Source organism: Barbus barbus (genome assembly GCF_936440315.1).
Source record: "Barbus barbus genome assembly, chromosome: 7".
Classification (NCBI taxonomy): Eukaryota; Metazoa; Chordata; class Actinopteri; order Cypriniformes; family Cyprinidae; genus Barbus; species Barbus barbus.
In genome coordinates, this window is record NC_136735.1 from 3,704,762 (window position 1) to 3,731,004 (window position 26,243).

The 26,243-nt window shown below is 36.7% G+C and overlaps 2 protein-coding genes across 3 annotated transcripts; one reads left to right on the forward strand and one right to left on the reverse strand.

Annotated features, from left to right (window-relative positions):
• Nucleotides 1-96: 96 nt before the first annotated feature.
• LOC306872993 (uncharacterized protein) lies at nt 97-6,590 on the forward strand. Of its 2 annotated transcripts, XM_079421979.1 has the most exons (4): nt 157-192; nt 286-330; nt 3,697-4,534; nt 5,404-6,407. In XM_079421979.1, the coding sequence occupies exons 3-4, from the start codon at nt 3,711-3,713 to the stop codon at nt 5,846-5,848; spliced, it is 1,269 nt and encodes a 422-aa protein (XP_079278105.1). In that variant the 5' UTR covers nt 157-192; nt 286-330; nt 3,697-3,710; the 3' UTR covers nt 5,849-6,407. The 2 variants fall into 2 exon arrangements, with proteins under 2 accessions (XP_079278104.1, XP_079278105.1); XM_079421978.1 differs by lacking the exon at nt 286-330 and having other exon boundaries at nt 97-192; nt 5,404-6,590.
• Nucleotides 6,591-10,086: 3,496 nt separating this feature from the next.
• On the reverse strand, nt 10,087-21,264 carry LOC306872282 (epsin-3-like; the record flags this gene model as incomplete). The annotated part of the gene is made up of 9 exons (XM_079420780.1): nt 10,087-10,379; nt 12,101-12,331; nt 12,417-12,542; nt 12,749-12,925; nt 13,625-13,742; nt 13,815-13,901; nt 15,987-16,090; nt 17,650-18,010; nt 21,037-21,264. 9 exons carry the CDS (start codon nt 21,262-21,264, stop codon nt 10,087-10,089), a joined length of 1,725 nt encoding a protein of 574 aa, XP_079276906.1.
• Nucleotides 21,265-26,243: the final 4,979 nt, after the last annotated feature.

A 26,243-nucleotide genomic window follows, 5' to 3' on the forward strand; every position in this document is an offset into this window, starting at 1 on the left:
TAGCATATTTAAACACGATGCAGCTCGAAACATGTGAATGTTGTTGTGTCCTCGGGGCCCTTCACACGTGACCTCAGCGGACAGGTAGAGCCAGTCAGACAGGTGAGATCCTCAGAGGAGTTAAGAGCTAAACCTCACCTGTCCCAGACACCTGTCACAGGACCAGAGCAGAGCAGAGCGACGCAGAAAAAGGTAGGAATAACATCAATCCAACAAACTCAACTCCTGAACATTTATTAGTTGTAAAACATGGGCAGTAAATTAAACAGATGCGTGTAATTACAGCTTGACTCAGCGAAACCAATCCTCTCAGATGCTTTTTACACAGCGGTAAGATAAAAAATCCATAAATCAAATAAACACCAATTACCTGGTAAAGTTCAATGGGGGGAAAATGGTAAAGGAATTGCCTGAAACCTTGTTCATTTAGAGCTTGCTAAATTAAATAGTCGCAAATAAACTAGACTAACACTGAATTAAAGTTTTTAAACAGAAAAAAATGAAATGTTAGTTTCTTGTAAAATATACTCTAATTCTAATAATAATAATAATAATAAAGCCATTTTAGACATGGAGTTTGTTTTTGTGTGTTTCTAGTAACAGCTACTGGTACTATATCTTCAATAACTCGAATAACAACAAACAAATATATTAATATACTTTGATGAAGATCCCATATCATGATTTTACAGCAGTAACTCCAAACTGGTGTAGCCTAAATTACGTTTACCATGGCAAATCCTTATTATAAACAGAGTAATTCTCAAGATGTTTATTTTGAAAAACACATGTACTCATGTAAATACATTTAGTTTTTCTGTTCACCTTGGTGAATTTTCTTCATTTGCTGCCCTTTTTTCTTGTGGCGTCCCCCAAGGGTCAGTATTGGGCCTTATGTTGTTTTCTTTGTATATGCTGCCCTTGGGGCATATTTTTAAGAGAACACAATGTCTCCTTCCATTGTTATGCGGATGATGTACAAATTTATTTGCCTGTCAAACCAAATAACAAAGCTTCATTTCTGTCATTACTTAATTGCCTGAGAGATTTTAAAAATAAGGCTGGATCAGAACTTTCTTTGTCTTAATGAAAATAAGACTGAGATTGTTGTGTTTGGTTATCCTGGGGATTTACGTGCTTGTGTAGATGCATTTGGTAATTTAGGATTATATGTTTGTACATTTACCAAGAATCTTGGTGTGATTTTTGGCAATGCTTTTAAATTAGTAAAACAGATTAGTTCTGTTGTAAAAGCCAGTTTCTTTCCTCTGAGACTGTTGGGTAAAGGCAAGCCCTACTTGCCGCGTAAGGAGTCTGAAAGTGTAATTCATGCTTTTATAACATCTAGACTAGACTACTGTAACTCTTTATATATTGGTTTGGATCAGTCATCTCTTCAACTCTTGATCTCTTTAAATGGGACTAAAAAGTATGAGCACATTACCCCAGTCTTAGCTTCACTACTGGCTTCCTGTCTACTTCAGGATTGATTTCAAGATATTATTGTTTGTTTTTAAGATTTAAAAGGGTTGACACCTGCTTATTTATCAGAGCTTGTACATGTCCACACTCCTGTTAAAGCGCAGAGGTCGTCCAATCAGGTGCTCCGAGAGCCAGGTGACCGAGTTTTTTTCAGTGGTGACACCTAATTTATGGAATAGTTTACCTGTGCACATAAGAACTGCTCAGACTCTTGAAAATGTTAACTCGTTACTTACGACACATCTGTATTCCTTGGCTTTTATTTTGAGTCGAGCTGAGATACTGTGACATTTTTGTTGTAGCCTATTTGTCTTGTTTGTGTGTGAGTTTGCAGACATTGTTAAATGTGCTATATAAATAAAATTGAACTGAACTGAACTATATAATTGTATATTTAAGCAGTAGCAGAAGTAGTTAGATGTAAAACAGGGATCTGAGACTGACTCGACGCGACCTGAGGAACCTGCATGACCAGCTGCTGCGACACACGACCAGAACATGACCAAGTCTGCTCTGAACGAGAAAAACCAGGAAAGATAAGACGGAAAAATACAATAAATCGTCCTGTTGGTCAGACAGACGGCCGTTGTTGAGTGTCTGGATGCAAATGAGCATGACTAGCATGATACAAAAGAACGACCGTCTAATTTTCATATAGCGCTGCGTTGATTCAGACTCATCACCTCAGGCTAGAGTTTCACGACTGCTTTAAGCATTTATTCAAACACCAGACTGAACTTTAAAGACGGGACAGCTATTATTCAAATGAGCCGCTGAAGGAAAAGCACATTAGGGATGATTTAGTAGAGCACATCTGGGGTCATCCTGATAAAATGTTGTGTATATTAAATGTTTTTTGCATATATAAAGTTTGGGATGCTTTTATTCAGCAAGGATGCAATAAACGGACCGAAAGTGAGAGAAAAGACATTTATAACGTTACATAAGATTTGAATTTCAAATAAATGCTGTTCTTTTGAACGTTATATTCATCAGACAATCCTGACAAATCAAATGTGTCACAGTTTCAACAAAAACATGAAGCAGCACAAATGTTTTCAATATTAATAATAATCAGACATGTTTTTTGAGCAGCAAATCATCATTAGAATGAATGAATGAATGAATGAATGAATGATGCATTTATATATAGCGCTTTATTGTGTATTGCTGTACACCCAAAGCGCTTTACAATCATGTGGGGGGGGTCTCTCCTCAACCACCACCAGTGTGCAGCATCCACTTGGATGATTTCTGAAGGATCATGTGACACTGAAAACTGGAGTAATGATGCAGAAAATTCAGCTTTGATCACAGGAATAAATGACCTTTTAACAGATATTCACTTAGAAAACAATTATTTTAAATTTGAATAATATTCACAATTTTACTGCATTTTTGATCAAATAAATGCAGCCTTGATGAACAGAAGAGACTTCTTAATAAAAAATAAAGTCTATGTTTTTGGATGTACACTACTTTTACGGTGAGAAAAGTTGTTTCCGTCAAATAAAGATTCAACACAGCATTTCTTATGATTAAAAGAAATGTTTAGAAAGCAAAGCAGGATGAAAAAAAAAAAAGTTTTACCATTAATGAACATCTCAAATATCTTTCTTTGCCACAACCACAAACTAAACAGAAAAATATAAAACACAATAATAATATAGTAAATAATTGTAAATAAAATAAAAATAAATGTAAAAAATCATGTCTTGCACTTGAAGGGATAATTCACCCAAAAATGAAAATTCTGTCATTAATTACTCACCCACATGTCTCTCCAAACCCATAAGAGCTTCATTAATCTTCAGAACACAAATTAAGATATGTTTGATGAAATCTGAGAGCTCTCTGACCCTCCCATAGACAGCAAGGATATTACAGCTATAAATGCTTTGTAAAATTACGGTTGAACCGCTGAAGTCACATGGATTATTTTACCAATCTCCTTGCTACATTTCTGTGCATTGATCGTGTAAGGATCCTTGCTGTCTATGGGAGGGTCAGAGAGCTCTCGGAATGCATCAAAAATATCTTAATTTGTGTTCCGAAGATGCACGGTGGTCTTACGGGTTTGCAACAACATGAGGGTGAGTAATTAATGACAGAATTTTCATTTTTGGGTGAACTATCCCTTTGAGAGTCCAATGATTAAATGTCTCATTCTTCTCTGTATAGGATAATTAATGTGTTACTGGTTACTGGTTGTAGGTTACTCTGTCGCGATGAACATCCCTGAGAAAGAGCGCAAACCGAAGAAGCCTCACTACGTCCCTCGTCCGCCGGGCAAGCCCTTCAGGTACCAGTGCTTCCAGTGTCCCTTCACCTGCAACCAGAAATCACACCTGTTCAACCACATGAAGTACAACCTGTGCCACGTCTCCGTCTCCGTCAGCTCCAGCCGTGGCGGCTCAGTGCAGGAGGATACAGACGAGCGCTCGAGCCCTGTTCCCTCACGTCCTCCGGCTCCGTCTTCATCTCCAGACGTCTGCGAGGAAACCTCATCTCCTGTGTGCAAGCCCGAGGTGCTACATCCTCACGGTCCCAGGTCGGTCTGGAGGCCTGACGCCGCTCTCCAGAACGAGCTGCGTCTGCAGGAGAGAGCGGAGGGTTTCCCCTATCACCCAGGCTTTTATCCCCATCCTGCTCCCGCAGGTTTTCTCCAGCTGTATCCTCACTATCAGCCACACATCTACGAGCCGTACGTCCTCGGACTATGTCCTCAGATGTTGTTCCCAATGGAGGAGTATTTCAGGTACTACTACACGATCCCGACTCACAGCTACGGTCCGCCAGAGCAAGCGCCCCCCTCCCTGTACTCTGTGATGGACGTGGGCTCTGCGTATGATCCGTATGCGCTCGTCATGAATCTGAAGGAGGTTCAGGTGAGTCCGCAGATGGGACGCTCCACTACCGGATCACCTGACAGACCAGACCCTTCCCACAATTCACAGCAGACATCAGATGAGAGGGGTGCAGCACCAGCCAGCCAATCAGAAGAGAGGGGCGGGGCCACACGAGCACAAGAGGACAGGAGTCTCCCAGAGAGGTCAGAATTTAATCATTTTAAATTAAATTAAATCAAATTATAAATAATCTGTAATCTCACTGTTATCTTCTACAATTTAATTATTTTATTAAATAATTAATTTTACAATGTATAATCTCTATGAGGTTATCTCTATGAAAACTTCCTGAGATCGGATCTAATACAAATGATTTATTCATTATTTATGATTTTTACAATTTGTTTTGTCATTTATTTAAAACATATAATAATAATTTTACAAATGACTGATAATTTGACAAAATGTTAAAATTAAAATTGTTTTTTTTTAAATCTCCCTGAGGTAGGATCTTTTACAAATCACAAATTATTCTACAAATTATTTAATTCATAATTTTACTATGTTATACATAATAAAAACGATACAAATTAATGTTAATCATTTCACAACATATTCACATAAAATTGCATTTAAAAAAATGAAATAATCTCTCGATGGTCAGATCTTGTACAAAACAATTATTAAATTATTAATTTCAACATTTATTATATTTTTATTATTTAAAATTATAATTGTGTGTATGTGTATGTATATAATATATATATATATATATATATATATAAACACGCATTCACACATTCTGTACTATTTATTTATGATACATTATAATATTACAAATTAATATTGATAATTTTACTAAATAATAAATACAAATTTAATTTGAACATTTAAGCCCAGATCTTTTTTAAATTATAAAAGGACTCCTTTTACAGTTTCTTATAATTTATGAATTTATAATAGAAACTATTTTTAAATGAATATATAAAAATAAAACAGTTTAAAAAGCAAAATAGTAAAAAAAAAAAAAAGAAGATACATATTTTTACTAATTTCTTGTTTCTGTGCACAGTGCGTCACCTGCATCCAGAGAGAGAAATGAGGAGATTGTGGGTACAGTGACATCACAAGAGGACAATCATTTACCTGTAGAGAAAACAGCTGCGTTCGCTCTCTGTCAGCTGGCTCAGTCCGGCGGTTCAAACCTGAGCAGAAACATCAGTTACTCTGATTCAAGTGTCTGTCAGGAGCAAGAAACAAAGCTTTTGACCTCAGTCCGAAGTCCAGCACCTGATGTGAGCGAAACAGCTTCCACTGACTCTAAAACAGCTCCAGATGTGAAATCAGGTGTAAGTGTAGAAGACTCCGCCCCTTCCACTGACGCTACAGAAGTCTCCGCCCCCTCATCAAATATTCCACATCAAACATGGACAAAAACACACGGAAAACACAACCTGAAGAGAAAACAGATGAGCAGCCGAAGCAAACACAACCGGATAAAGAGAATTTGCTGTTAATGTCAGAAAATCAACACAAAAAAACTCAAATAAATCCAGTAAATGAGAGACTATAACCAATGAAGTTTAAATATTTCAGGGAAACTCGGGTGAAGCACAGAATCACGTTTATTTATACTTTTTTACTGTTAAATGTATCTTCCTTGCATTGTTTTGAGGTTTTCTTACATGCAAAATAAAAAAATGGTCGAACTAGTCTGAAATGACTCTTTTGGCATTCATGAAATCTTCAGTCATACTGTTCAAAGACCATTTAAACACAGGCCTTAATTTCAGCAATCATTATTTTCCAGAACAGTGTCAAATGTATTAGTTGTATCATATGATCTGTACCATAGTTGACTGGATGGGATTGTGTGGCACTAAGGATATTTGTGTGGCTTCAGCTGCAGTGAACTGATTAATATGTGATGTTAATTTGTATTTTTGATGATCCACTTTATTTTTTATTGAATCTCAATTGATTTGATGCTACTCTTAACTGTATCCGCCAATAAAATGAACGATATGGTGAATATTGTGTATTAAAAATGCTTGATAAATACATAATTTTACAGACAGGCTCATATGAGTTTATTTTATGCTTGAAAAATACATACAATTAATTAACATTATTTTGTTTAAGACATCAACATTTTTGACCAGATGAATGACATCTGAGACAACAATGCACCATGTTATTATTGTATATAATTAGTGACAAATATGACAATTTTGGTGAAATAATGGGAATACTAGTTTCAAGATGCTGCCATGGGCTGTATTGCTACAAACACTTAAGGCATAACTGAGAATGTACCAGGAATGATCAACATGGATCTTGCATTAAAACCAAGAGCATGCACATTACTGATGTCCAGCACACGAGGAGCAATATAAGGTGGTGAGGACATTTTTACACTGATTTTCGCTATCTATTTTTTTATATTGTGATTAGTTTTGCATGAATTTGTCCTTGTGTAAGAGAAATAGTGAAGGATCACAATGTGTAGATTGTAGTCCTTGATTACTGCTTAAAAGTGGGGGATGGATAATGGCAAGTATCAGCTTTACAGTATTTAGACGGGGAAATAGTGTGTCGAAATAGTGTCATTCTCCTCTGGCCAGACAAAAGGACTATTTGAATTTGAACTTTCCAAATGTTCTTCTGCTTTTTTTTTCTAATTTGTCGCAGATAGTGAAAAGACAACTTTAAATATCTAAATATCAAACTCCTTTATTTTAATTGTACATCACTGAAATCTTGATCTATATTCATAATCCATAATCATAATCAATCTGCTGGACACATGATGCACATATGAGAGCTGAGGGGAAAAATAGTGTTAAAAGTGAATAACATTCATTTATTAGTGTCTTTAATATACATCATAGTAGATTAAACGATTAACCTGGTTCTCCTTTACTAGGACAAACTGGATGGCATACTCAATAGCAGTGATTAACAGTAAAGCTGGTACTTGTTCTTCAATCACTTTTCTGAGTGGAGGAAATAACAGCATCAGATAATTCAGCATTGACTTATATTGAGTCCGTAGGGATTATAAAACACGTCCCTTTCAGACAGACGGCGTCAGTGAGTTTTAATTGGCTATGCAGGTTCCTGTGGGCGGCGCTCCTGAGATCCGAACAGGAAGTGAGGTGCCAGCCCCAGTGCATTGTGGGACTGTCTGTGAAACAGGCACGTGGAGGAGCTCGGTTACAATCAGTGCCGGATCTCATCACGCGAGATCCATCGATTGAAGGCAACAGAAAGGAAACGAGGAGGGAGATGTTTGAGGAACAAGGGGAGGACGGTGAGTTTGTTCCCGGTGGGGAATCATTAGTTCTGTTGTGTTCCTGAAATGTTCCCCGTTTAGACAGCGTAGGGTGTTTTTGACTGAATTATTGACATTTAACCCCTCCGTAGGTTCATTAGCAGCATGCTGGTCCTGTGCAGCAGAAGAGCAAAGCGTCGAGCCAACGTCATGAAGTCAACATGAAATGAAATGACCCATAATGTGCCCTAATTCTGGATATTCAGTTTGGATTTTATCCATCAGGATTTGAGTAGATGGTAGAAAGTGGACGTTGCATACCAGAATGGCTATTATTGCTGTCATTTGCATTATATTAACCAGCATTAAGTTACTATGTTAACTATTTGTGAAAAACAATCTTTATTTCCCCAGGGGCCCGTAAGAGAGTTTTGGAAAAGTTTACATAAAAACTGTGTAAATATTGTTAAAATAAATAAATAAATAAATATTGAACAAATACATTTGATTAAAATAAATTTTTTAAATGATTTTGAGATTTTGAATAAACTAAAATATTTAAATAAATAAATACATAAATAAACCAAGAGTATCTAACTAAAGTACTATAGCAAGTAAGAAAACCCCCCAAAACAAAACAGTGAAACATAACTAATTATTTTCCAAATAATATTTTTTACATATTTAATTTTTAAAGTATCTGTATTTTAAAATTTATAACGGGATTCTCTTACATGATTATATTTGTGGGATCTGTGGCATTGATTATGACCAAAAGCTTTTGAAATAACATGCACTGATGACATAAGTGCACAATAATACCAGGATTGTGTGTTAGGAAAGTAAACAGAGTCAGTTTTGATTTCATGTTGACTTTAAGCTCGATATAAACGTGATAAACCAGACTGAGCTATTATCACGCAGAATACAGATGCACGCATGTAAATTATTAAAGTCAGCCAGCATTAAGTGTGTATCATCGTATTGGAAAAGTACTTTCACTAAAAACAGGCCCGGAATTGTTCTTTAGGCTTCAGATCAGCTCTTCTGTACCTTCACACTGAAACTGAATCAATATAATCCAGTTCCAGTCTCTTTTTTCCATTCTTTTGGCTTTAAATAAGCTCTTCAGTCTGTTCACACTGAAACAAAATTGCTGTAATCCAGTTTCAGTATCCATTTCTCATTCTTCACGCTTTAAATCAGCTCTTCAGTCTATTTACACTGAAACCAAATCACTATAATCTAGTTTCAGTCTCCATTTCTCATTATTTTGCCTTTAGATTAGCTCTTCAGTCTATTCACACTGAAACCAAATAGCTGTAATCCAGTTTCAGTATCCATTTCTCTTTTTTAGGCTTTAAAGGTGGGGTATGTATTTTTTCAAAAACGCTTTAGAAAACTGAATCGGGCCCAGTACCCAAACAAGCTTGTAGCAATCAGCAGTAAGGGGCGTGTCTACTCATGATGCGAGGAGAGCGCTCAGTGCACATGATGGATATTAGCCGAGCGGAGCGATGACAGAAAGATAAAAAGCAGATAAAAAAACAAAAGAGGAAAATGTCTGCGGAACAAAAGAAGGCTTACACCGTGCCGCAACAGCTAAAGTCTGTCTACACTGGACGTGATAAAGCGACCGTTGAAAATCATTTGAAATTTGTGTCAATATGTCATAAATAGAAAGCGGGATCTGTTTACTGTCAGGGATTTGTCGTGGCCCATCCAGTGTAGACATAAACACTGATTATAATTAGTTTTATAGTATTTTGTCGCGCCGCTCGCATCCGGGGTAGACGCGGTGTGACGATAAGGCAAGAAGTGGGACTTGTGTAAATATCGGATCAGCTTTCCAGCGCTGGAGAGAACTCAAGGAGTGGAAAGGCCTGCGATCAGACGCCAAGGTTGCTTTGTTTCTTCTCGATAGGTGAGTAACATTGGTTTTGCTTTGTTTCACAGAACTAATCGTTTTCTGGGTTGTGTACATATGTGTGGGGCGGAGCTATCAAAATAGGGGCGAAACCTTTTTGGGGTAGGGGCATGTTTGTTTTGGTGATTTCAAATATCAACACTGGATACTAGAAATCACTTACCCCACCTTTAAATCAGCTCTTCAGCTTGTTCACACTGAAACCAAATCACTATAATCTACGTTCAGTCTCCATTTCTCATTCTTTTGGCTTTAAATCAGCTCTTCAGTCAGTTCACACTGAATCTGAATTGCTGTAATCTAGTTTCAGTATGGTTTCAGAGGAAGTGTGGTTCCTCAGAGAAAGGGGTTTATCCCGTTTAAGTATCCATTTCTCATTCTTTAGGCTTTAAATCAGCTGTTCAGCCTGTTCACTCTGAAACCAAATCACTATAATCCAGTTCCAGTCTCCGTTTCCCATTCTTTTGGCTTTAAATCAGCTCTTCAGTCAGTTCACACTGAATCCGAATTGCTGTAATCTAGTTTCAGTATGGTTTCAGAGGAAGTGCGGTTCCTCAGAGAAAGGGGTTGTGGCTTTGGCCAGGGTGCTGTGTTTGTCGGGTGGAGGGTGTGAGGGGCAGCAGCGGCTGTGGCAGGTTGCTGGGCAGGTCCAGTAGGCCGTGGGGCGGCTGTGTGAAGGACGAGGGCAGAGTCTGGGGCTTCTGCTGCAGGATGGGCAGAGGGAGGGAGGCGCTGTAGGACAGAGCGTGAGCCGGCAGCGGCGACGTGGAGTGAGGACGCATCTGATTTAGGGTCAGTCTGGGCTGCTCACAGTGGAAGGGGTTTGTGGGAGACGGTGTGCTCAGACCTGCAAGGGACACAAAATATCATTATACAGTAGACTCTTCTGTGTCACATGATCCTTCAGAAATCATTCGAACATGCTGATTTGCTTGCTCAACAAACATTTTTGCTATCATGAATATTATCAGTTGTGCTGATGATTGTTTTTGTGTGGAAACCGTGATACATTTTATTTTTCATGACTGACAGATGAGTATAAAATTAAAAAGAACTGCTTTTATTTGAAATAGAAATCTTCTGTAGCATTATAAATGTCTTTACTGACACTTTTGATCAATTTAATGCTTCTTTGACATATAAAAGTATTCATTTCTCTCTCAGAAAAAACTTATGCCAAACTTCATATATCTGAGAAGCAAAACTGCACAAAAAGATTTTTCATATAATTTATTTATCTTAAATTTAGTTTATTTCTTCTTTCTCAATGGCAAATCATTTTCTCTGGCTTAAACATAAATCCCATTCAATTTTGTTAGATTCATGCCTAAAATAAAGAAATAACTTTTGTGTATTCACTTCACATTTATACATTTAAAAACGAAATGTTTTTTCTTACAAATACTGACAAAATAGTGATTTTCTCTTTAAAGCAACTTTATAAAACAACTTTTTTTATCACTATTTACTCATTGCTGAAAAGGTCAATGCTATTTAAGAAAACAAACAAATAGAATATGATTTAATATATCTGATAAAATAAGACATTCAAAAAGTTCAATTGTAAGGAGTTATCATGCACTGGAAATGTAAGTGCTTAAGAGTATTCAGTTTGAAATAAAAGTATTTGGCTTCAAAAGCACTTCAAGGTGCCGTAGAATGCATTGATACAATATTTAAAATTGTTCTCTGATATCTACATAGAAGGTGTGTGGCTTAGGTAAGGGTTTTACATGTCTAGGATTTGTCCCTAGAATGAAATGGTCTGTTATTACCTTATTTGGAAGGGTCATGATTAATAATGTTGAGCTCTGCTCTGATTGGCTGTTTCACAGTGTGGCTCATTTCAGTAGCTCACACAGCAAACAGATCTCTACTGTCCGGTGTGAATAATGGGGAGACCATCCAATCTTATATGTTCGAGCCTGTATCAGACGAAGATACACATTTTGAGAGATTTTGCAAGAATGTTTAGTGTCCGTGATAGCGTCCGGAAGAACGAGGCTTGAGAGAGAGTTGTGAGTGAGGGCGCGGACGCAGCCTCAGTGTTGCCAGATCCAGCTGTTAAAAGCATTTTTGGACTTGTCTTTTCCACTTTTTTGACACAGTTAATAAAGTAGGACGTTGCAGTTTAGGGTCAGCAATATATTTATCTTATCTATACATTTTTTTTTAAATTTTGGTTTATTTTTATTTATCTATCATTTTTTTTGTTTGTTTTAATAGCAATATCTGGCAACACTGCATCGATGATTCGGCTGACCTAGAACATGGGCTGGTATACATTATGCAAGTGTTGGGGGCGCAAACATTAATGATCCCGACTGTAATGTTACAGTCGGTGTTATGTTGGGATTCGCCTCTTTTTCAGCGGTCTTTTGCACGCACAAGATTTACATAAGAAGGAGGTAACAATGGTGTTTGAGGCTCACTGTATGTCATTTCCATGTACAGAGCTCTTATTATTCAACTATGCCAATGTAAATAGTTTTCCATTCTATGGCACCTTTAAGAAAAATATAAATTCCCCAAAATAATAAGCGTGTCTGGGTGTGAATGTTTTCCTACCTGACAGGAAGGGGTTTTTGCTCTTGATCGGCGGGTTGGTGGGAATGAGCGTGTCCAGGTTGACGAGGGAGGCAGCGGTGGGGCCGAGGAACGCTTCGGGGGTCCGGCACTGTCTGGGGGTCACTGCGTCCAGAGGAGGCCCGAGACGAGAGAGGTCAAAGGTCTCTGGACTGTCATTTCCCCGTCCATTCACTTGAACACCCACCACCAACTCGCCGAACTGATCAGTATCTGAAATAAGAGATGTGAATGAGCTTCAGCTCGACTCAGAGAGGAAAACGATTCTGAAGAAGGTCTGGTTTGGTGTGTTGAGGACCTGCAGGACTCTCACAGCGAGGGCTGAAAACTCGGTTTGGCCCCGGCTGCTCTGCTCTAGGCTCCTCCCCCTCCACTATAAGCTCCTCCTCCTCTGGAATAGTAAACGGGTCCTTCACACTCAACACTGGAATGAAGTGCAAAGAATCTAGAGATGGATCTCTAGAGCTACAAATATTTCCTTATTTAAAGTGAAAAATTGTGCCTTTTTTCTTGCAATTGCAAGTTTACATCTCACAAATAATTTAAAAAAGTTACAATTGCAAGTTTATGAGATAAAAAGTCACAATTACAAATGTATCTCTCTTTGGTTTTTAACATGAGGTGTTGTACCTGGTCGCGCTGGGCTCCTCCAGGCTTTTTCATCCATGTTAGAGGTGGAGTCTGAAGGAGGTGCATACCCGGGCTCAGGAGGTGATTGGTGGGTTCCCCACGGGGGGGCGGGGCTACTGGAGGAAGGGCGGGTCGTCCAGGCACTATCAGCCACTGGGTTACTAGACTTAACTACAGCTGAAACAAACAACCAAACCAAAAAACATTCTCACAAAGAATCCTTGAAATATTTTTGTCTGTTGAGTTAAAATATCGAAAACCCCCAAAACAAAATGTTTTTGTTTTTTTATATCTTCATATTCTACCTTGAAACGTGGTTGAAATAATGTCAGTTGTTTTTTCAATGTTTATATAAATATTTAAACAATGTCGAAACAACGTTTAATGCTAAATAGTTTTAACCAGAACACTAACAAATCAATGTTGAAATTTAATTTTTTTTTTTTTTAATTGAATGAAATCTAAAGAAATAAGGTAATATTTTTTAGATATTTTTAAGGTATTTTTTTTTGCATTGCTTCTCAAATACAAAGTCTAAAAATCCTTAAAACAAAATACATTTTTGGGATACGTTTACTTTGACTTTTTTACTTTTTAAGAGCAATGATTCGATTTGCAAAATCAAAACAGAAATCAACATCTATAAGCTTGATTAACCCATGAATGAATGATGAAACTGTGACTGGGACTAATTAAACTTAAAAGAAGTCATCTTTTTCCAGTTTTCCAGTTGAGTAAAAGATTTGTGGCGATAATACTTTTTAGATATTCTACTTGACACAGCGTCTACGTTGAAATTTGGTGGAAATAATCTTGATTAATGTCAGTTTCAGTGTTGATTAACTCTTGTTAAAACTGATGTCGCTCATCACTGACCGACAGTCTCCCAGGGGTCAGAGTTCACGGGGCAGGTGGGCGGGGTGTCCCAGGGGTCGTCGCTGGCTGGCACGGCAGGCCTGGGGCCGAATATATCCACCAGATCGATCATGGCCGACTGCGAGAGGAAATCAATGGTGAGCCGCTCAGAAGCTCAGCAGATCATGCAGGTGTTGAGTGTCTCTCTCACCTCTGAAGGCTGCGGGTCTCGCTCGCCCTTACTCTCCTCCAGAGCCTTCTGCAGAGGAGCGTCGCCCTCCTGACGGCTGTGCTGCTCCTTCAGGAGACAAAACAAGCTCAGCACCAGAAGCTGAAGCTGAAGCTGTTCGTTAGTGCAAGGATTAATTAGGATGAAAAGAGCAGGAGGTTAATGAGCTCCGTGACATTTACAGGACATCCACAGACAACACTGCAGGAGAAATACCGCTAGAGATTAGAGCAGAAAAGGGAAGAAATAGTTAGTTCAAGCTAGACAAAGAAGTTAAAACCTGCAAAATACAGAAAATAAGGTTAAAAATCTGTCTTGTTAATAGTTTAATAAAGAGCATCTAAAGCTTTTTGACTGAAGGGCCCACGATGTCCAACATATCGGCTTGTTTGCAGACTTTTTTATTAACAGTTAACAGCAACACTGGGAGTATTGATATATTATGTAACATTGTATTAAAATAATCAACTATGATTCATTTTGTGACTTTCAAGAACTGTATGTTCTTCAATTAAAAGAAACAGTTATTGTGGGGGGAAATATTTTTTTTGTATAATTTATTATTTTGATCAATTATTTTGATATTTTATTATATTATAATGATACATAATTTTACATTATAATTTTATATAAAATATATTTGAGTTATTTTCATTTTAATTGTGTTTTTCTTAGCGCTTTAATTCAGAGTTTGACTACTGTAATATATTATCAATCAATAATGAAACAAATAGCTTCTGAGGAGGAAAAATAATTATTAATTAACAATATAATTAACAAAAAAAAATTATATTATACTATTATAATATTTGTTATGATATTATAATATTGCACATTAAATATATTTCTGTTTACATCTTGATTGTGGGTTTTTTTGCATTTTAATTTAGAGTTTGACTGTTTCAGTACATTAATAATAATAATTTTATTAATAAAAAAAAAATTTGAGAGGGAAAATAATTGTTTTATTATTATTTGTTAATTATTAATTATTTTTTTGTTTTTATTTTAATATAATGCATATTGTAATATTATATATGGACTAAATTTCAGTTTACAACTTTTTTTTTCTTTTGAATTTGTTGTTTGAATACTTTAGATATTTTTGAGGCGCCCCGGGTGAGAATCCTGAAACACACGGCGGTTCCTCGGATACCTGCGCAGAGCTACAGGACGTCCTGCTGCGTCTCCATGACAACAGTGAGTGGCAGGCAGTGATTGGCTGCTGTGGAGGGGCGTGTCTGCGCTGGATGTGGGTTAATCAGGGTTATTTTCAGCAGTGTGTGTGGTTTCTTCTCCTCCACCGTGTCCTGTGGGAACGCAAATATTCCTGAAACAGCAGCTAAACTCCTGCTCGTCTTTCTCCTCACGTTTCCTCCTCTGCTCACGGAGCTGCTCGCCGTCCTCACACACACACACACACACACACACACACACACTCGACCGGCTCGTGCTCCGGCTGCTGCATGCTGGGAATGAAAAGCCTCTCAAACACCACAGAAACTGAGGACACACAGGATAATTTAGGAAACCGTCTAGTGTAAAGAAGAGAGAGTGTGTGTGTCAGGATTATTAGTGTACACTACAACTAACAAACCTAGAGTTAGCAGGTAAAAAAAGAAAAGAAAAAGTGATCGATTGTACTAAATATGAATAATAAATAAAATAATTATAAAATTATAAATAAAGTAAATGTAAAATATATGTAAGATGAAAATTGAAAATGCATTTAAGAAACCTAACAATGACCTAAAATGATTGTAATATAATAAAATATAAAGTTACAATATAATAAAAGTTATAAGTTATATTATAATAAACATAAATAATACATTTATAATCAAGGACAAGCAGTTTGGATAATGGTTGAATAGATAATATACAATTACAAATAAAAAATATGAAAATATATTTTAAGACACCTAAAAATGGTTGAAAAAAAATAAACTAACAAAATAAATTAAATAAAAATAAACGTCATAATAGTGAAATGTGTGCTACATTATCACCTAAAATAATTAGTGCATAGTGATAAAAGTAATTACAAATATATGAAAATATTTATGAAACTTAAAAATTGTTAAAATAATATTTTTAAATAAATAAATAATAAAATACATAACATGAAATAAAAAGCAATATCTTTGTGTGTACCTCTCTGCTCATGGCCAGCGCGAGCTGCAGCTGCAGCTCTTCTTCTCCGCTCGTCTGCGGTCGAGTTTGCTCCAGATCAGACGCTCGAGGAGACGAGGAGGACGCTGACAGACACACAGACAGACAGAGGATCATTCATCTTTATATATGTGTGTGTGATAGATACGACTGATGCTGCTCTGAGGGGCTCTAATGCCGTCATAATCCATCATCATCATCTCACTGCAGATTTTATTATACTGTCAGTGTGTGTGTGTGTGTGTGCGTGTGTGTGAGTGTGTGTGTGTGTGTGTGTGTGTGTGTGTGTGTGTGTGTCTGTGTGTGTGTGTGAGTGTGTGTGTGTCACGGCCTCATTAGACTACAAACACTCGAGCACATGGCAGCAGCAGCTGTGAAGAAAACCACTAATGTCTTTATTATTAGCTATGATGAATATGAGGATGCCACCTTCAGACAAAAAATAACTGTAATAAATATTCTGGGAGTGACATCCTAAACATTTTTACACATGTATATGTAGATTAAAAAAAAAAATATATATATATATCATATTGAATAGTTTTCTATTTTATTATTGCTATTTTTTATTTTATAATTCTATTTATTTATTTGTTTGTTATTTACATTTAAGACATTGCCTCTTAAAGGAACGCTCCACTTTTTTTGGAAATAGGCTCAATTTCCAACTCCCCAAGAGTTAAACAGTTGAGTTTTACCGTTTTTGAAGCCATTCAGCCGATCTCTGGGTCTGGCGGTAGCACTTTTAGTTTAGGATTAGACCATTAGCATTTGGTCATCAAAAATGACCAAAGAGTTTCGATAATTTTCCTATTTAAAGCTTGACTCTTCTGTAGTTACATCATGTACTAAGACTGATGGAAAATGAAAAGTTGTGATTTTCTAGGCCGATATGGCTAGGAACTATACTCTCAGTGCCTGCGTAATATCACTGCGCCTGCTGCACCCATGGTACGGCAGCAAACTTCCTTGATTATTACGCCGGAACGAGATTTTCCGTCGGTCTTAGTGTACGATGTAACTACAGGAGAGTCAAGTTTTAAATAGGGAAATTATCGAAACTCTTTAGTCATTTTTGAGCGAGATGCTAACGGTCTGATCCGATTCAATGATCTATGCTAAGCTAAAAGTGCTACCGCCAGACCCGGAGATCGGCTGAATGGATTCAAAAACGGTAAAACTCAACTCTAGCGGAGTTGGAAAATGAGCCTATTTTCAAAAAAGTGGAGTGTTCCTTTAAATAGCTTAAATGTAGCTTAATTTAATTAAATAAAGCAATTAATGAAATGAATAACAATACTTTTTTTAGGTGAGTGTACTGTAAGTACAGGCGAGTACACATATTGTAAAACAAAATGCAACCTTTTTCTTTTTTTTGTTCAGTACATCAATTCAGCATCATCACTATAATTTAGTTAGCATATTACATTTGTTGCTAAATTAAAAAATAACATTTTCCACAGCAAAACGAAATCATCTTGTTGTACCTGATTGTTTGTTTGTTTTTAATCTATCATTTTCCTTTTGAATGCTGTTGCTGTAAAGCACATGTGTTGACAGCCTGTAAGCGCTGCCTCTTGAACGAACACGAGCTGAAAGTGAGAGCTGGTCAGTTATGGGCTGGTAATATTAATGAGAGTGTTACAGTTGAAGGAGGTCGGTGATCCTCTGGAGCGGCTGAACTCTTCTCCGTACAGCGCGCTCATGCTGGGCTGGCTGCTGCGTCTGCTGGGGTACGCCGGGGGAACGCCACTCGCCCCGCCGCCGCCCGTCATCCTCTCTCTGGTCTTGAGAGCCTGCGCCCTCTCCTGCCTCAGACGCTCCTCGTCCCGCAGCAGCGCCACCAGCTGCTTGGCCTTCTCGCGCACGTTCACGCCCTGGTCACGCCCGTCCCGGTCCACGTACTGGAAGTCCCGCAGTGTCTGGATGGTGAAGGCGTTCTCGCGGCACTGCTGGGCAACACGCTCCGAGCCCGTCTTAGCCAGATAGTCCAGCAGCGTCAGCGCCTGACCGCACAGATACACCAGATCACGGGTTACTGATCATTAACACTACAGCAGTGCTCTTGGACTCTGTTGTCCAGAAGCATATTTAAAGTTTCCACAGATTAAAATACATAACTGAAATCACTTTAATTTAATCAGGAATCCAATTTTAAGAGCTGTTTGGTGATGAGTTTTTGGCTCAAGGTCTGCATATAAAGTCACACCAGAGGAGTTCAGCTGGGATCAGGACTTGGCTTTCTGCAGACCAGTTAAGTTCAAATTTCTAATTAGACTAGAAATAAACTAGAAATCACACACAGACTTTTTAAATTAGGCTAGAAAATCATACTGTAGTAATCACTAATTTTACCAGAAATAAACTAAAAATAACACATTTTTAAAATTAGGAATCACTTGAAATCATGAAATAGACTAGAATAAACTATATATAACAATATATAAAAATCACTTGAAATAAATAAGAAATACACTAGAAACTCAAAAAATAACAGTAGAAATAACTTGAAATAATGAATTAAGAGTAGAAATAAATGTTTAAATGATTAAAAATAGAACATTAAAACATTTGACCAGAAATCAGTAATTAGATTTAAAATTAAAAATATTTTTTTTATATATATATTAAATAAATAAATAAATTAGGCTAGAATATATGTGAAATCACTAACTAGACTAGAAATAAATAAATTATTAATAATAATATTAATAAAACTAAAATCAAACATTTGTTTAAATTCAGGCAATAAATCACTAGTCTAGTAATTAGTCATTAATTAAAAAAAAAAAAAAGAGAAATGTTAGCTTTTATTTTTATTTATTTTAACTTAGGTTAGAAATCAGTAATTAGCAGGGGCGTAGATTACGCGGGGGACGCGGGGGACATGTCCCCCCCACTTTTTATAAAAAGTAAATTCGTCCCCCGCACTTTTTCATTGGACAGTTGTGTTCTCGACATGTTGAGGTTTTAATGGAGCAATGTATATAAATGCAGAATGATTTAAAATTCAAAGAGACAAGATAATTTATACATGACGTTTACGTTTCCATGGCAATCAGTCACTCAGTTTGTGACGTCGCGACATGCCCAGACTCGCGCCCGCGGTCCCGCGCTGTCTCCATCATTCAGAGGTCGAGATGAGTTCAAAGCGGCAAGAAACTCTTCACTCTCTTTTTACGAAGAAGTCAAGCAGCGTAAGTTGTCATGTGGGATCCGAATAGTGTTGCACAATGTTGAGTGACTGCCTATTGCTCTTGTTGAATAAATAGCAAGTTTTGATGTTCATTATATGGAGAAAAAAAAGCTGCCTGGACAAACATGCACTTATTTATTTTCAGTGTATTTTTCCGTAACTCTTTTGTAACGTCTTTTATTTTAACACGTATGTATGTTATCAGAACCCTTCAAATAAGAATAAAGATAATGTTGAACTGAGATTTTACAGCGTTTGCAGCATTGTGACATGTTTAACTCTGCCAAATCTACATGATGTATTTCAATCAAGTCTGCAAGCACTGATCTGATACAGGACCGATCTTCATTTAGGGCTGCTCTGTCATTATTGCACTAATTTGACGTTTTTATGTGTTGTCAAGAATGAACAAGAAACAGTCAGCCTAGGTTTGTCAGGACGACACACAAGAAATACAAACTTCACAGCTGAGAAGAACTGATAGAGTAGCTTTTAACACCTGGCTGTTTTTACATTGTATAAAATCTATTAATACACGATCGTTTGTAGGATTATATATGGACCAATCATAGAAAACACATAATTAGTCAAATATAGAAAAATAAAAAATAACATTAGTATGATGAACAACTTCTCAGCTATCATTTTTAACTACAGTATTTAATTATTAGCTTGCATATTGGTTGTTTATTAGCACTTAAGCACATATTAATTCTGTATTCTGCATGACCATATTCTGCATCCCATAATCCTAAACTTAACAACTACAACGACTACCTTACAAGCTATTAATAAGCAGTAAACGAAGAGTGTATTGAAGTAAAAGTCATAGTTAATAGTGAATGTGTGTTCCCCATTCTAAAGTGTTAAAAAATAATCTAGGATATAAATGATTGGTTATTGTCCAGCAGTGTACTTAATGTGTTATTTTCTTCTGTATGTCACTATTCCCTGTATGTACATGTTTCAAACACTGCTTTATTTGCTATAGACAGAGGCAGAAGTGAATTCAGAGCTGAGAGTGAATGAGGCAGAAAGTTTCAGTGAGGCTTCAGAGGTAAAGATTATTTACAGCATTGTCTATGATAAGATATTTCTTTTAACATAGACTAATCAGACTAATGTATAATAGAACAGAACAGAATAAAGAAGTATGTGAATGTGCAAGTATCCATTACTGTGTGCCATGTACTCTATACAACACTCACAAAATACAATCTGAAATATGTAAACAATAGTACCCTTATAAGGACATCTTTGTAACTTATACTCAAAAAGGTGCACATTAGTACATTAGAGTACCAATATGTACCGTAATGTACAACTATGAAACTTTTTGGGGTAAATAAGGTACAAAGATGTGCTTTTAATGGTACTGTCCCAGTGACAAGCTGTTGTATTTCTTTCTTTTTCTTTTTTCTATCTTTCTTTCCTTCTATTTTATAATCATATATAATAATATAATCATAAAGCATATTAAGCAAAAAGGTATGATTAAAAATAAAACCTGTCAATTAGACAAGGGTTAACTGAAAAAAAAAAACAACAACAAAAAAAACAGGTATAACACTAGACATTCCGTCCCCCCCACTTTTGAAATGATGGCTACGCCCCTGGTAATTAGACTAGAAATTCAGTAGAAATAAACTTACACTAACACTTTTTGTTTTAATAACCCTTAAAAATAATTAGAAATCGCTAATTAGATCAACTTATTTCTTCATATGTCCTGATTTTCTGAGACTGTGTGAATCCTGGTTCCTCAAAGGTAACACACAGCTGTTGAGGGGTAACTTGATCTGCTTTAGCTCATGTTAAGTGGTCTGCACCGCATACCTTGTAGACGTGTCTCCAGTTCTTGCCGTGGTCGTTGAGGCGCTTCCACACCATGGCCATGACCTCGCTGAAGGCCACCACGCTGAAGGTCAGCTCGGCGATCTCGGACATCAGCGAGCTGGACGGGCCCCAGGGGTCGTTAGAGGTGGCCTCGCGCACCTTGATCTCCGCATCCGAGTAGTTGTGCACGATGTTCTTCACCTGCCGCCGCAAGGCCGAGGTCGTCATGGCGACAGTGAGAGTGTGAGCGAGCGGCGGATCCCAGACGGTCAGAGCTGAGACACACACATTTACACCACAAATACTGTTAATACTTGCTGGATTATTCATGGTTTTTAAAGACATCTCTTCTGCTCACAAAGGCTGCATTTATTTGATTAAAAATACAGTAGAAACTGCAAAAATGTGAAATATTATTACAATTAAAAACAGCTGTTTTCTATGTGAATACATTGTAAAATATCATTTATTTCTGTGATCGAAGCTGTATTTTCAGCATCATTACTCCAGTCTTCAGTGTCACATGAAAAATAAGTTTAGGTATTAAAATTAAAGTAAATCTGAAATAAAGCTGAATAGAATTTTTTACAAAAACCTTAATATATATAAATGACAATAGCACATGACTATATGAAAATAGAAAATATATAAATAAATGCCATTCAGAAAAATGTATAACTACTATAATACTATAGAAACAACAGTAAAATAACAGTGTTCAGAATATGCTAAAATCTCATTTATTGTTGGTGCATTAATAGTGTGATTTCTCAATTAACAATGAAGAGAAAATAAATAAAATGCATTTTAAAGAGCTGAATTTTATTTACAAAAGGAATGTGCTTTTAAATATTCAGTCTTATAAAAAGCATTTCCTTATATAGTCCATGGTCATGCACGAATGACACTGAAGAGGTCAAAGGTCATTTACCAGACATCAGTTGTTTGCTGTAGTTTTTGTGGTCTGTAGAGGGTTAATGAACTTTTTAACACATAGACGCAGTTCTAATTAAAAATGCCCCCACTTCCTCTTCATTTGCAGCGAGAGGAGAGCGATTACCAGCTTCATCAATAATTCAGCTCGGCTCTCCAGCTAGCACTTATGTAAAGAAATACACAGCCACAGGAAGTGGGTCGGCGCGGAGAGACGAGCATTATCTGTCCATCAGATTCCAAAAACAGACCCCGAATTCACCTGAGCACACAAACATCCTGCAGATGTCATACGCTCGCAACCTCAAGGTGATGGGTTCGATCCCCAATGATACTTTATGAGGACATAAATACATCTACAACATCTCCAGAACTGTTCTGAGAGTATTGAGCATTTTACCGTTTCATTTGAGAGAAACTAGATCATATACACTCAGAAACTTAACCATTAAAAAAAGGAGTCCAGAAATTTTAAAAGAGAAAAAAACAATAATAATAAAAAAAGGATTTAGGAAAAAATACATTGGATTTTATAGGGCCCTAGTAATGCATAAATGTGTCTTTGACTCACGCCACGTGTTTCATTCAGAAAACACTATAGTTCGAAGGGTTAACTGAGCTTCATCTGGAGAATCTGCGAGTTTAATCACACAGTTAATCACACTTCACAGCAGCAGCGGAGCTGGGAAACATCTCACTATTTCATTCACAAGAAATCCTCAAACAAACGTGACTCTGGTGAAATGACTGAATGTTTATAGGACAGGCATGCATCCAACAACCACTTTAAAACACAGGAGATAACGAGAAAACCATAGGATGAATCAAAGAAGCTTTTCCACTCACTGACGTGACTGCTAATCAGTGTTGTGGAAAGTTACTTTCTAAAGTAATGCATTACAATATTGTTTTATTCTTTAAAAAGTTACTAATTGTGGTACTTAGTTACTGTTTATGTAAAGTAATGCATTACGTTACATGTGCATAACAAAGAAACTGGTGTTAGTTGTTTGAAAAAGTAAGTCATATATTTCGTCAATTTAAAAGTAATGTGTTACTTCACTAGTTACTTGAAAAATCAGTAATCTGTTTAAGTAACTTGGGTTACCCGCAACACTGATGCTAATATAATACACAAACACCATCATAACACTATAATAACGTGATAAACGTTCATCTGACATCTTAAAATGTAACATAAAATCCTAATAACTACAAACTAAGGTGAAGTATTGTTATTTCAATGAAAAACCATCAAATGTGAAGTCAAGGCTCACACAAAGAATTCTGGAATTGTTCCAGTCCCAGTGTTTCACTGTAGATTATCTGTAAGATGATTTATTATTTTTCACTTCCAAGCACTGTAAATTTAACAGTAGTTTACTGTAAAATGTCCCATTGGACTTATTGCAGTTTTTCACCAGATATAGTAAGAGAATTTACCATTTACAGTAAGAGAACTGTTACCATTTACAGTAAGAGAACTGTTACCATTTACAGTAAGATAACTGTTAACATTTACAGTAAGAGAACTGTTACCATTTACAGTAAGAGAACTGTTACATTTACAGTAAGAGAACTGTTACCATTTACAGTAAGAGAATGCTCTACAGTAAGAGAGATTTTACAGTCTTTTATCATTCAAGTCACAATATTTATTAGTGTAGCGTCAGCTGATTTGAATGAAGATCTCTGCCCTTCACACGGCTGCGCTCTTTGACTTTGTATTTCTGTGTGTGTGGCAAAACCTAATCCTACACGTCCGTGCTCTCTGTGAAGGGCTCATGGTGCTCCTCAGAGATCATCTACTGTCATTTATCTACTAGATGTTTAACCTACTCTAGATCCTTGCAACGAGTTTCCAAAGAGACTTTGGTTCTGCGTCGGCCCCAATACCTGCTGGTCTTGAACCAGGAGCTGCTAACATCAGCACTTTCCTTATCACTTTTTCAAACTAGACCAACACAACAAAATTGATGATAAAAATGTTCAATTTTGGACGAATCATTTTAAGATGTTATTAATAATATCTAATAATGGTTCGAACAATATTTGGAGAGAACAGTCTGAGCGTAATATCATTTGAACCTTCTTTAAACGTGCAATTGTTGAGACAATTGCTTTGCTCTCACAGTATTTTGTGTGCTAGATTTAAACAACATCTTCATAAAAGTGGCAACCATTTATTGCACAGTTCCCAGTTGTTTTCAAGGTTTAAATAATGTAGACAGTCTAGTCTTGAGGAAGCCATATTCAACAAAATGATGCACTACAGGACGATTACAAATCTACGCACAGTATGGAACATTATGTAAATAATTCAAGTTAAATAATGTTTTCACTCACATTTACTAATGACAGGCTAATTAATCAGCCAGGGCACATAACGAACTGATATTTGGCGATTTTAAAATTAGCCAATAACTAATACATTTTATTTGGACAATAAAAATTTCAACTTTTGACAATTTTGAGTAAATATTGTGCTTATGTCTCATTAAAGGGATAGTTTACCCAAAATAAAAAGAAGATATTTTGAAAAATGTTGGTAACCAAACATTAGACAGTAGCCATTGACTTCTTTGTCTACCGTTAACTGTTTGGTTACCAGCCTTTTTTGTCTCAATTGTCTCATTATTTAACTTAAATGATGACCGCACTTTCATTTTTGAACTATCCCTTCTAATATCAGCATTATATTGATCACCACTCACCCTGCTCTTTAAATATCTGCCATGATAAACTAATATCGGTTGACCACCAGAGCTTTAAATACCCTGCTACTTACAATTCAGAAGCTGAAATTCCCATTTTATCATTCTCACAACCAAAATGAGACATTTTTAGAACATAAATGACCTGAGCTGCCACTGGGGCTGATCTACTTCTGATGCTTTGGGGAAAGGGAGACCTGGTTCATCTGCTGTAGACATGAGAAGAAAACAACAGACACCCCATGACTGCGGTAGCGCTTGAGTCCGGGACGAGTCACTGATGAGTGTGATCTCAGCAGAGACATCTGCTCCACAACACGACACACTTTCATCAAGCAGATCCCCACTGAGACGTTTAATTCTGTCAGTGGCCTTTTCTGCTTTCCTTATTGAATGATTCCTCTCCATGTTCCTGCAGTGATCACAGATTCATCTCGCATACATATTAAACAGCCAAAAATAGTTGTTCAGCCTGATGCCACAGAGGAGCCTTTATAGGTTTCAGTAATGTGGTATGAATTTAAAATATTCTTCTGTGATGTCATAGAATATTTTGAGGATATACAATGTTTCAAAAATGCCATAGAAGAATTTTAAACTCATATGATGTTATTGAACCGTTTTGTGGAGTTCCGAGTTTTTGATGTCTTTGAAGTTTTTGGGGGTTCCACAATGTTAAAATGTCTTAGTAAAAACATTTAATGTCTTTATGTTGTCAATGAACCATTTTTCTTTTAGTTCCATCACGTCTAAAAACAAGCCCTAAAAGATGTCATAGAACCTTCTTAAGTTCCTGTGAGTTCCACAATGATACAGAAGATTTTAAGTAGTGTAATATTGTTCTTTTAATATTGTTTGAACATTCTTAAAGGCAGCTGTGAAGTTCTGTGCTACATTTCAAGAATGTGGGAACCATTTTTTTCTACATTTCCCAAAGTCATAACATTTTAAAGTTTTTATGATGTCAATGAACCTTTTTAAATTCCACAATGTTATATATTTTTTTGTTCCATGACGTCAAAGAACAAGTCCTGAAAACGTCATGGTAGAACCTTTTCACGTTCCTATGATGTCTTTGAACCTTTTTCAGCTCCACAGTGTTATAGACGTCTATGTATCATTCTTAGCGTAAAATAGTTTGACCTTTTCTTGAAGTTTTTCGCATTTAATTAAAGAATGTGGGAACCATTTTTGTTGTTGGGAACCAAGTTGTTTTCAATGTTTAATCAACGTGGACAATCTATAGAGATGTATATTTAAAGGGTTAGTTCACCCCAAAATGAAAACTCTGTCATTAATTACTCACCCTCATAATGTTCCAAACCCGTAAGACCTTCATTCATCTTCAGAACACAAATGAAGATGTTTTTGATGAAATCGTAGAGCTCTCAGACCCTCCATAGACAGCAACGCCACTGACATGTTCCCAGGTCCAGAAACGTAGTAAATACGTCGGTAAAACAGTCCATGTGACATCAGTGGCTCAACTTCAGTTTTGCGACGCTATGAGAATACTATTTTTTTGCGCAAAGACAACAAAAATAACAATTTACTCAACCA